Source organism: Scomber japonicus, chromosome 17 (assembly GCF_027409825.1).
Source record: "Scomber japonicus isolate fScoJap1 chromosome 17, fScoJap1.pri, whole genome shotgun sequence".
Classification (NCBI taxonomy): domain Eukaryota; kingdom Metazoa; phylum Chordata; class Actinopteri; order Scombriformes; family Scombridae; genus Scomber; species Scomber japonicus.
The window spans coordinates 19,280,444-19,293,256 of NC_070594.1; the positions used below are offsets into that span (position 1 = coordinate 19,280,444).

The window sequence follows — 12,813 nt, forward strand, 5'->3', positions numbered from 1 at the left end:
TTTGTTTGGGGTAAGAGACAGATAGAAGAGGAACAGGCACGTCAGTCTCCCTTTTTCGAGAATGTCTCTCGCCAAAAACAGCCCGTTTTTTGTTTGGTCACTCATTTACATTTGCACTTTTGTTTCTGGCGACGGAACTAACGCGACAATTTCAGAAGCAGCAGACAAAGTGAAAGTGATGCCGACGCTGAGTCCTGCTGCTATGGCCAACTCGCCTGATTTTAAGCCTGTTGTGGTTCCTCTCCTCTCTCTAAACCTGCTGTCTACTTTCCCAGAGGACCTGGAGATCAACGAGTACTGCAGCGACCTACTCCACATATTCGGGCAGCGGTATGTGGCCTATGTGAACTGCCTGGTTCCCGCTGCCCGACCTGTCAAAGTGTGTCTGAACTGTTTCTCCAGCTATGGCAGCCTCCTCTCAATATACAACAACATCTCATCGGACCAGGTAAAGGCACAGATATAAAGCTAAAGCTCTGTCTATGTATTAGCTGGCGGTAGGCTGCCTCCAGGCCTTGTTTGTTTGCAGTCGTGTCATGAGTCACGAGTCTTGTGATGTGACTTACTGCTGGTGACCAATTTGAGGAAACCGGACTTTTATTTGCTTAAAGTAACATTTTGTCTGGAGGGCATAGAAACACCTGAGAACAGCTGTTTGAGTGCGTTTTAAAGTTTTTTCTCATGTTTTTTTTTGTTGCATTTTTAATCACGTGACCGTGGTGACCCCTTGCTTTCTTCCTTTTGTGTATGTTGCATTATACCCCTGTAAAGCACTTTGTGACTAATTTCTGTGGAAATACATTTGACTTACTTACAATTTTTTACACTACAGTATGCACTTATAATAAATGTCAAAATCCACAACGCTCTTTCTCTGCAAGAAATGTTTTTATTCATTAATTTCATTCATTATTTATTTGTACCACTCATGGTAAGGCAAAGCTCCAGGAAAGGACAAATAAGCGATGCATGATGAAAACACAACTTAATTACTATTGTACATATTCCATGACTGAAAAGGAACAGAGAGAAGAACATCAGATTTGTCCTGCCCTGTACTCACAACTAGGGCCCGACTGATACTGGATTTTAGGGGCCGATGCTGATATCAATATTAGGGAGCAAAAAAAATCTGACAATCTATATTGGCAGTTATGTTACATGTACAGAATATATACAAAAACACACAAATGTCATTATCAAACACACAAAGATATGATATTTTACAGTCTAACAATAAACCTTGTTGTATTAAATGGCATCAGTGCACTGAAACAGTAAACACCACTGGGAATGTAATAATTATATATAGCTATGAATCACAAAAAAACACACATATAACTTATATATATCAAATATACATAAAATGCTGCCTATATAACTTTAAAAATAGAAGGCACATATCAGACAACATATTCACAGATACCGATATATCTACTCACAACATAAATAAACAATAGAAATAGATGGTCTGTCGGTTACTTCACAATGATGACTAACAGTAACAAGAGAAAAAAATCAAAAGCTGTATGCAATAATTCAGCATCAATTAAGTAAAGCCATTACCTATCAAGTTGATACAGTCTAGTTATTCTTTCTTAAATGCATTTGTTTGATTGCCAAATATTTATACCATCCTGTAAAATACATGAAGAATTCTTACTGCTCGTTTCTGTAATATAAACAGGGGCTGTTGCTCATGTATGTTATGAAAGCACATTTAAAGGGGTTTGTTTAGTAGCCAGTATGAACAGAAGGAATGATTACAGTGAGCAAAACCTCTTTGAGTGTTCATTTGGACACCTGGCTGTTTAAAAACCGACTTGTAAAAATTGTGAACTTATCCTTTTTAAAAATTGTGCCTGTCTGTCCTCAGATGGGTCCTGGTAATGTGAGCTGCAGGGACAGTCTTCTGCGCAGTGATCGGCTGATGCTGGTGTTTCAGCTGCACAGCAACGTGAAGGATCTATGGACGAGATCAAACTGTAACAGTAAGTCTTCAGAAGGAAGTGGAAACTCCCAGCATTTATTGGGAGGTTGACATAACATATCTGCATCATTGTTGTTTTTTTTATTTAGAATCTTTGATACACACATATGTATGCATTTGTACATCAGAGGTCAGAGTGCAGGGTTAAGTAAAGGCAGGAAGATTCCGTGTTGTGCTCAGGGTGCTTTGATCAAAGTGGAAAGATAATGTTGCAGAGACAAACATGTGACTTTCATATGATCTGGTCAACCCTTCAGCCATCAGGATGCCCAATAGATCCACAGCAGCCTGTGACTGTGATAATTGCATCAGATTTGGTACATTTCCACATTGTTTTCTGCCAGTAGGATGATGTGAGAGCATGATTTTCTCATGAAGCTGTATTTGGTTTTTAGAAGAGTTCCTTATTTATACTTCATTTTAAGTATCAATAAGCTAGTTTTCTCTAACCAACACTCCAGACCTCAGCAAGAAGGCTTTGGAGTGTATTAAAAGCTGTTACATTTAATTCACGAAAGTTTAAAATATTCTTCTCACCTGTCATAGACAGTAACATTTTCTGAATGTGGTTGTGGGCTATTGGGAGACGTTCTACATCTCTAAACTACAAGAGAAACTCACGTGACAGAGTTCTAGTTACAGTAACTAGGATCTCATCCACTCACAATGGAGAAGATTTAAGCAAACATTTAATTATTTTGTAATCGGTTAATCTATCCATTAATTTCTTGACACTCAGGTCATGTGTTTATAAATTATTATTATTTATAAATTGTATTATTAGGAATTGTTATATACAGATGGAAAGCACTGAAAAAAAGTGATATAAATGTCAATAAGTTCATACACATGTGTCTCATGGTTTTCTGGTGTTCTAAAAATATATTAAAGTCTTTTTAATTTAATGAAACTGCAGACATGCAGAACATATTATTATCACTTAAGACAAAGAGAAGCAGAAAATCCACACAATTGAAAAGCTGGAACTCATTTGTATCGTTAAACCAAAATGATTGAAACTTGGTTCAAATCTCAGATAAAATCAGAGGAGATGTTTGATATTACTAAAATAAAACCTTCACAAAATTCCCTCATGCATCTGTTTTGTTTTGTCAACATACAACAACTACCTGGTGATCATTTTTACTTCCTGTTTTGCAGACTGTATCAATAAAGATTTCCAGGGCCTCACCAACGACACAGTCTACTTCATGTCTACTCTCAACCAAACTCTCACCTGCTTTGAGAAGTATCAACAGGTATGTCATACATTGGTTGGTGATGATGTCTATATATCAAGTCAAGTATGGTTAACTATGTTGTCCTTCTCCATTTTTTCTTATACAGGGGAACCACACAGAGCTGTGCAAAAACTGTAAGAGCACATACAAAAATGTGAATGAGCTGTACGGCCGCATGGAGATGAATAACACTATGTGTATTGACATAGAGGATGCGGTAAGTATGTCACATTTATACAACAGTTGTTTAAGATAGGAAAAGAGAAAGCTGCACCCCCTAGAGGAATCTGAGGACACTTGACGACAATTAGTCAGAAGAGTCTTATATCTGGTGACAAGATCAGGAAATTAGGGTTAGTAAAGTTGTGCCAAATAACCAACTATGTATAATGTTTCACTATAAATTGAGGGGAATTAGTAAATCTTGCAGCTCTTTTTGGTCAGTCACTGGAATTTGTGTGGAGGATTGAGTTGATTGTTGAAAATTAGATGCTCTTTTTCAGGTTTTGGTTAAATCAAGTCAATTTAATGTTTATGGTTCAATATCACATATCACAAATTTGTCTCAGAGGGCTTTACAGTCTGTATAATACATTACCCTCTGTCTAGATGTTGTGAGTACAGAATACAACAAAGCATTGAACAGGATAACAAAATTATAATGGATCTACAATATATATGAAGAATGCATCAAGCAGCTTCCAGGTGCCACCAGAACAGAATAGGACCTGAGCCACGCGACCTCCATTAACATGGAGACCTGGCAGGAGGACAGACTGCACAAGCACACAGGGGAGACTCACATCACACTATTCACATGCACAGGAGAATAGACACGGAAAGGCATTATTCACTCAGGAGAGAGAGAGAGGGATAAAGACATCATTCAGTGAGAGAGACATGAGGTGAGGCTGGACTCCTGCAGGATAGGGAACCAGATCCAAAAAACCCCAGGAAATGGCACTGACAGCCAGGGAAGCAGAGCGGTTCCAGGGTGGGTGCTGGTCCAGCAAGAGATGCCTGAGAAGACAGGAGGAGAAAATAGGGAGAGAGAAAAGAAAGGGGCACACAGCTTGGACACTCATGTGCTTGTGGAGCAAACAAACAGAAGGTTAGAGAGATGTTATGGTTATGAGAACAGTTGCAATTATCTCATTGGCAGCACTTAGGAAATTGATTTAAGACAGAACCCAAGGAGCCCTTTATTTTGAGAGCGGGGAGCTCAAGATGCAGTATAAGGTTTATGAGATCAAACTGATATGATGGGGCATGCTCATTTAGGATTTTATAAGTCAGCAGAAGCACCTAAAAGTCTGCTCTAATATGGATAGAAAGCCAAAGAAGGGAGGCTAGAATTGGTGTAATATGGTCAAATGTTCTTGTTTTAATCAATAATCTGACTGCAACATTTTAAAAACCTTAAGTACTAGCACATGGCAGAAATGAAAACAGAACAATACAGTAAATGTGTTTTAGTCTCTGCATCAACCATGGACAGGGAAGACCAAATCTTTTGAAATTTAAAGAGAGAAAAACAGAGGGCCAAAACCCGAGCCCTGAGGGACTCCATATTTAACATCAGATAACTTAGATATACTTTTATTATAACAGACAAGCTGTGTTCTGTCAGATAAGTACAACCTAAGCCAAGAGAGCTCTAGGCCACGGACAGCAAAATTACTATTTAGTCTAATAGTATACAGTGATCAGTGGTGTCAAAGGCTGCACTGAGAACCAGTAATATGAGCACAGAGGTGGAGTCTGAATCCATAGCAAGTAAAAGATTATTTACTAGTGTGGTTACTGCGCTTTCAGTGGAGTGACAGGTCCTGCTGATTGCAAAGGTTCATATAGTTCATTTTCTTGAGTTGAGAGTTGTTTGAGACACAACTCTTTTCAGTTCTTTAGAAAAGAATGGAAGATTAGAGACTAGTCGATAGTTATTAAGAGACCCCGGAACGAGGTGTGGTTAATTAAGTAGAGGTTTAACCACAGCCGTCTTAAAACTTCTGGGGACCAAGCCAGTTGTAAGTGATAAATTAACAATATCCAGCATTGTAGGACCCAGAAAAAGCCTCCAGGTCTTTCAAAAGTTTTACTGGTAAAGCGACAAGTAGGCAAATATTTGGTTTAAAAGCTGAATTGAAGAACTAGTTTAGATACTAATGTTATCATCTGTATTGCAGAAAAAGTGTAGAAACTCGTCAGCGGGGATAGGTGAGAAGCTAATAGTAGTATTAATAGTTAAGTGTGGAAGGTTGCTGTTTTTTTCTAGAAGGCATTTTATCTTGATTCTCTGGTTCAGGATTGTGATCAGAAATTGTAGCTTTGTTATGGGTGGGGGATTGCAATGCTGGGTCCTCTCCTAGCCTCTTCAATAAAAAGACAACTTAGTATCTGTGAACAGAAACCTAAGAGGGTTGACTTATTAGTAATATTGTGGTGTAATTTTTGTCATTTGAGCCTGAAGTTTTTGTTGCGTTTGGCACTTTGTCTCATTTCAGATGAATATGACCCGCAAACTGTGGAGTAAGAATTTCAATTGTTCCTTCCCTCGTGAGGAGACGGTGCCTGTCATCGCTGTGTCCAGCTTCATGCTCTTTCTGCCCATCATCTTCTACTTGAGCAGCTTCCTTCACTCGGAACAAAAGAAACGCAAGCTCATACACCGTGAGTAACCAGCTTAATTCTCCCATTGTCACACAGAGAGATTTTTTGACAGGGTTTTGAGAGGTTTGGGGGGTTTTTGTGCAGGGAGGGCTGACTGACTGTGATATTGGGGTTTTTCTGGGGATGGGGAGAAAGTGGGGGTGGCTTGGTCTAGGTTGTTCTAAAGTAATAGTGGGTTTGCCTCCTGCAAACCTCTGGAAAAGGTGATGGTTGTCTTGAAGGATCAGTGGGCCTTTCACAAGACTTTTTTAACCATTGAATGCATGAAATCAAGCTTGTAATAGGCAAGGATCGATTCATGTGGTTGTGGTCCTTCCTTAATCATATTTGCTTGCATTCATCATGTGTGAGAATACTTTTTTCTGACTCAAAATGATAAATTAATATATGGAAAAAAACTTTTTAAAACCAATTTATTAATCATATTAATTACTCGATTAGCCTGATGTATTGTAGTAACTGAACTCCCCAAATATTGCTTTTGAGAAATGTAAATTCTCTCTTTACAGCCAAGCGAGCAAAGTCATACACCACTCTGATGAACATTCAGGACAAGCAGAGCTGAGCGGGGACGAGTGATGACTGGCTCGAAAAAGGACCCCGTTCTCACCAGATTTCCCTTCTTTTATTAAAAGTCACCACCGGAGAGAAAAGTCTTCTTCTTGCCTGTGCCTGTGCCTGAGGTTTGATTGGCCTCCACAAACTGGACTCTACAGCAGCATTACCTGTTGTTTACAGGAGGCTGTGATATCAGTATTAAGTAACATGCACTGGAATTTGTAATGCAGAAAACAGACTTCAAAACCATCTTCTCAGAAAAGAGTGCACACAGAATTCAAAGTTCCTATAAAGATAGTCCACCAACTGTGTTTGAGAAGGTCTGTAACTGCAATAATTTATTATTGAACTTGTTTTTCATAACAAGGCAAATTTTAAAGTACATTTAAAGGTTTCTATGAACTGTGATTGATTCAAAGTATAACTAACTTTACTAATCAGATAGTTTTTCATGTTGCTTCATGACACACTCGTAGTCCGCACACAGATCCTGGCCCTCCTTCTTTTATCTCGTTAACAGTCAGGTTGTTTAGTTCATCTTGCAGTCGGAGACACACAGCTGTCACTAGAAAGACTGAGTGGCTTGAATGCAGTGTGTGTACGCCTGTGTGTGTGTGTGTGTGTGTGTGTGTGTGTGTGTGTACAAATGAACTAATGTGTGTATGTGCTCTATTTATGGGTTGAGAAATGGGTTTTCTGTCTCTAATGTATGTCCAGAAGAGGGCTGCAAAAAGGAAGCACTTGATGTCCATTAGTGGTGACATGTATCTGCTGTAAGAAGGGGGGTGCACATCAGTAAGGTGGGGTTGGGTGGGTGGGTGTTGTAATAAAGACATAACACACATAACGTAAGAGCACTGCAAAATGCCATGCTGAGATGTTAGCTGTTTTCCAGTCAGTGTTTTTTGTGGTTGCATAAAGCTTTAATGTGCTTTGTTGTCGTTTTCCACTGATGTTCAACTTAATTTGTTAAGGGTTTCTGACTGCTCATGATATTTCCTTTTATGAGGTACGAGTGCTGAATTGATGAGTTTGCCCATTAGGAATACATTTAGACACGATGTGAAGTAATGTAAATCTTAATTTTGAATGCATAAGCCCAAATAAATATATTTTCATGACAGAAACAACCTGCAGATATGTGTGCTGTAATTTAACCACAAACAGTTATCAATAATATCTCTAGAAGTATTAACTCAAGATCTGTACTTGGATATCATTTCAGGAATTTCAGTATGTTTATTTGAATACTTCCTCTTCACTACGTTCCAGATACAAACATTTTAATACAATTGCTTGACTTTCTACACATAATATTTCACCCAAAACCTTCAATGACCTTAGAAAATGTGAGCCAGTTTTGTCAAACTATGCAACAGTGTATGGACTAGTAAAAAATCTCTGCATTGAAGAGCTGCGACCTCAACGTAGAGACAATGCTACTACAGTGCTGCTTACATATTAAAGTACCTGTAATCACAATTCAATATTGTAATGTACATAATACTGCAACAGTGTGCATCATGAGTAGTGTACTTCTACTTATAGGCACATTTTACCAACAATACTCATGTACTTTTACTTCAGTAAGATTTGGAGTGCAGCACATCTACTTGTATTGTTGTATTGATACTTTTACTTAAGGATCTAAATAGCAACTTGCTCCACCTCTGGGTACATATGTCCTTTCCAAAACCAGGAGCAGCCGGCAGCAGCACTGACTGCAGCACATTCAGATTAATGAGCCCATGTTGCACTGAGGTTCAAGCTGTTTCTTCACACAGGAATGGCCCTTGTTCTCAGGTTACGTGTCCTTGTGTTTCTTGCAACGAGGTTTTTCTTCCGTCATTAGCAGCTAATCTAAATGTGGGATAAAGATACTTGGCCGAATAATCGCAGCAACACATCCGTTAAACTCCTTTGGCTTTTTGGTCTTATGGAGCGCAGCCACCGCTGGCCATCAGCAGGTGTAAGAGCATTACAGATATGCCGAGTCATATGATCCGGTTGCAGCCAGCCGAGCGGCTACAAACACGGGCTTTTGTCATTTGCACTCCCGCGCAGTGAAGTGTGTTGAGCGGCTCGTGTACGGCGCAGCTCGGGGCTCAAGAATGACAGCTTTGATTCCTGCTAAGCCTCGTTGCTTTTCTGAGACACGGGGCTGAAAGTCAAGAAAAAGTCCCGAGCTGCTCGCAGGGTGAAATGGACCGGAGGCCGCCACGTGAGGGACCCGACGAAAAGTCTGAATTTCTGATGGGTTCACTGGTTTGCGGTTACTGGTTTAATCTAATAAAACCTACAAGTCTCAATAGTTGAGGTTCCTCTTAACAGTTTGTAATATTTGCAGTCATGTGATATCTCCAGTGTAGATAGTATAGGGCCGTTGAAATTGTATTGTTACAGAATGGGAGGAAATAATTGAAAACCTTATTGGATACTTCTACCCTCTTTATTTATTATACTTTCCATATGCTTGTGTTATGTAGGATACAGAACAAGAGGGAATGTGTGTTAAGGGACTTGAACTTGGAATACTCAAGTCCAAGCAGTCCAAGAAGCATTGCCCTTTTTATTGAGGATCAGAAGCCAATATTTACTAATTGTTCTTATTAAACATTTTTTAAATAATAATAATTTGTTTGCATACTTTTTTGTCATCATTTACTATTGAGTTTTCCACAACAAAACTTGTGTACATTTTTAATCGATTAAAAAGTAAGGCAACGTTGCAAAGGATTTTTGAGTATAGTCAACTAATGGGCAGTGAAGTTGAAGTAATCCCTGGCCACCTCTCCCCTGTGCGCACCTGGTGGCATACGCAAATTTTATGCGTATGTATGTATGCCCCCAAAAGTAATCTGATTACTCTCCCAAAGGTAATCTGATTACTCTCCCAAAAGTAAAGCTGTTATTTTGACTTGCCTGGCTGAGTTGATATATTGCTTTGGTAGATTTTCATAACTATCCTGAACCACCATCTGTTTTTGCACCCTGTTATCATCATCATCATCATCATCATCATCATCATCATCATCATCATCATCACCACCACATACTTTTAACACCTTTATCCTTTATGTTGCCTCTGGAATGAGTTAGTTTATTTGCCTGAAACAGTACTGACAACAGAGCTCCTCTGTCTGCTATGTTTGTGTGTGGTGGTGTCTGCTAGATAGCTTCTTGTAAACATCAGTTGAATTATTTGAATAAACAATACAAATACTAACTGCCATAAATTGGTTGTTGCCAGTAGTTGCCAGTGCATCGTGTCCATCTTGCTAAAAGTATTGTAGTCTTATACAACAGTCCTGCAGTAAATCCTCACTTCATGAAGGTTATAATGTTCAGTTTTTGTTGAAACAGAGAGGCATTAAATCAACTGTATGGTGCTGTGTTGTTTTCCTCACTGACATGACACTGACAAGACCGCTGCAACCATTTGACATCACTACTCAGAATGCATTGCAACAATGGCGACCTACAAGTGAAAGGATTTTTTTCCAATTTTATGAAAAGTTAAGACAACGCAAATGTTGTCAAAACACATTTGATGACAACGTTATGGTCACTGGTTTATGGTCACTGATGGAAGAATAATTCAGGTCCTTCACTGAAGTAAAAGCAGTAAAATAACAATGTGAAAATATTCAATTGCAAATTAAAGTCCTGTATCTAGAAATAAATGAAATGGCAGTTTGGCAGCAAAATAATCACATACATAATTTATGATATATGATGACACATAGGCAGCTCATTTCATCTACATTATAGGCATAGGTATACATGAAAGCTGGTGTTTATGTCAACATTATTGAAATAACACTGCACAGTAGCCTCACCATGTAGGCTGTCAATTAAACAGACTGTTGCCAAAAATGAGTGGAGAAAAAGTTTACATTACCTTGATAGCTTTTATTGGTCTTCTGTTTTGTTAGCTGTAAAACAGGAGAGGACATTTTTAGTTATCTTTAATCTTAGTTTTAGCTTTATCCATAAAACTACATTAAATTGTATTATATGGGCTATAGAAAAATACTGACATGTTTATTTGTTACAGTTTATAATAAATTGCATTAATGAAAGCAGCTGATTGACCTTCTTATTGAACTGACTGCAGTTAAAAAATACAATCCAGCAGTAATCACAGCCTAATGCCATGCAGAATTATTCTACAGCTAATCCACTCACAAAGAGCTTTGATTTAAAAAAAAAAAAAAAATGACTGTGAGAATAATTCTACAGTAAGTTTGACAGTTATGTGGAAGAAATTAATATGGTTTTGTAAACTGACTCATAACCAGATCTGGACAGCTTGCTCTAGTTCTCTGCTGGATTAAAGTAGAAAAAATGTGCTGAGGTTTGTGTTGAAGTTTTGTTGACATCAATAATAAGAACTGACAGTTAATATACACTTACGGCACAAATGTTTATGAGTTATTGTATCATAAATAGTGAGACATTTGTTTTTAATTAAGTCACTAGTGCCTTGCGCAATTTAATAGGCCTATTTATGTGATAGTCCTAGGTGCAATTATTCATTACATCCTCAGGGATTTAAATATATAACTTGTAATAACTCAATTTGTAGAAAACCAAAGCTTTTATCCAGTTTTGAGAGGTTTTCATCATCTAAATACTTCTGCAGGTAGAGCAGCTGTTTTAATAAGTTCCATTATTGATAGCATACACAAAAAAAGCTCCCTGGAATTTGCACTCATTTGCACTTTGATTCAATTCAGTTATAATGAAGCAACCATACACTCTCTTTTCATGAACTCTCAGATTACATAATGTGTGAACTTGGTAGTTGACTTTTTTAAAGTTGAAGGAGGAATATATGGCAGGAATGTTGATGAGTCTGATGGCTGAAGCTGAACTGAGGATGTCTGAGTGGATAAATGATGACACAAATCTATCTTCAGACCTTGTCTTATACGTATTTAAGAGATAAAGAAAGAAGACCTGTATTCTATATAAGACTGGCGACTTCCACTGTGCAGACTTTGAGATCCATTTATTTACTATAATCACTCTCAGGCAACATCTAAAAAGATGTTTTTTTCCTGCAGAGGATTCTTTTTCTCTCTGCATATCTTCATCTGTTTTTGTCACTGTTCCTCACTTGGATTTAAGGTTAATTAAAGTTAAAATTGTCCAGCTGAGGATTTAAAGGTAACAGGGTTATGTTAGGGAAAAAAACATAACCCTGTTACCTCTGCAATAGATGCTCCGGCAGATGGCAAAAACATGCTTATCTTTACACAAGTTACCTTGAGACAAGGCCAGTACATTTCATATTTAATAAAAGAGTAGGGGCATGCTCTTCATGTTGTTTCTCACTCTTACGTTTTTGTTTATTAAATCTAATTCTTATTAAATTACTGTTTTGCTGGGGTTTTCTTTTTTTGAAAAGGTCACGGCCTCCTTGTATTTTCTGATGACCTCTACAATCATCCTTCACTCTTCTGTATCCTGTGCTTTGCTTCCCATGTTCTGAAGTGGCAAACGTCTCCTTCGTTATGCCAATATTAAGAAACTGTTAGTTAGGACTTAAGTTGTTATGCAACCCTGCACCACCAACAACAACTCTCTAAGCTGTCAGTTAGTTAACTGACTGAAGGTCAGGCTTAGATTATGCACCTCTCAACGCCTGAGCAATGAATATGATGCTTTGTTGAACAAGGAGTAAACATATGCCCCTGAGGGTAGGAATTAGCAGACACACACACATGCACCCTCTCTCATTGAGCATATGCAGAGTGAATGGGGTTTATTATACACCTGCGAGTGGGGTCAAAGTCTGTCAATCCCTAGCTTATGGTATTATGATAGATTATAGAATCACTCTCTAATGGCAGTCATTCAGTTTGTAATCTCAGCAGTTTGATGCAAAAGCACTCAGCGTTACAGCTAAGGGTCTGATGAAAATAAGGCCTTCTCCTTATTCATCCCCTCACATCCCCCCTTTCACAGAGGTCTTATGACAAGTCAGCTGTTGGTGACATCACAGATGCTGGATCATATGTCAGAAACCTTTGCTGGCTGACTTACATCCCTTGTGGCTCAGCAGCAAAGGAAGGAGGCAGGAGGCCACTTAAGGCCAAAGGAGCGGCAAGGTGCCCCAGGGGGTGAGGGCCCCTGTGAAGGCTAGCAACAAGGGTGGTGCGGGGGGCACTCTTTAGGGCAGGAACATCTGACCCATATGTGGTTTTGTTTGTGTGGGCAACCAGGGAGTGCCCATCTTGCCATCAGCTTGAGAAGACATTTATCATTTATGTAGAGTGTATGCCTGAATTAGAAAGTCTGGATACTGTTAATGTGAGTCACTGGATTAGGTTTTTTGATCAGCACACA

At 38.6% G+C, this 12,813-nt stretch overlaps 1 protein-coding gene across 1 annotated transcript; it reads left to right on the plus strand.

The window, feature by feature from the left end:
- Window positions 1-7,611, plus strand: ostm1 (osteoclastogenesis associated transmembrane protein 1). The gene is made up of 6 exons (XM_053336812.1): window positions 1-448; window positions 1,877-1,991; window positions 3,152-3,249; window positions 3,338-3,448; window positions 5,736-5,901; window positions 6,411-7,611. The coding sequence occupies exons 1-6, from the start codon at window positions 62-64 to the stop codon at window positions 6,464-6,466; spliced, it is 933 nt and encodes a 310-aa protein (XP_053192787.1). The 5' UTR covers window positions 1-61; the 3' UTR covers window positions 6,467-7,611.
- The last annotated feature ends 5,202 nt before the right edge of the window (window positions 7,612-12,813 follow it).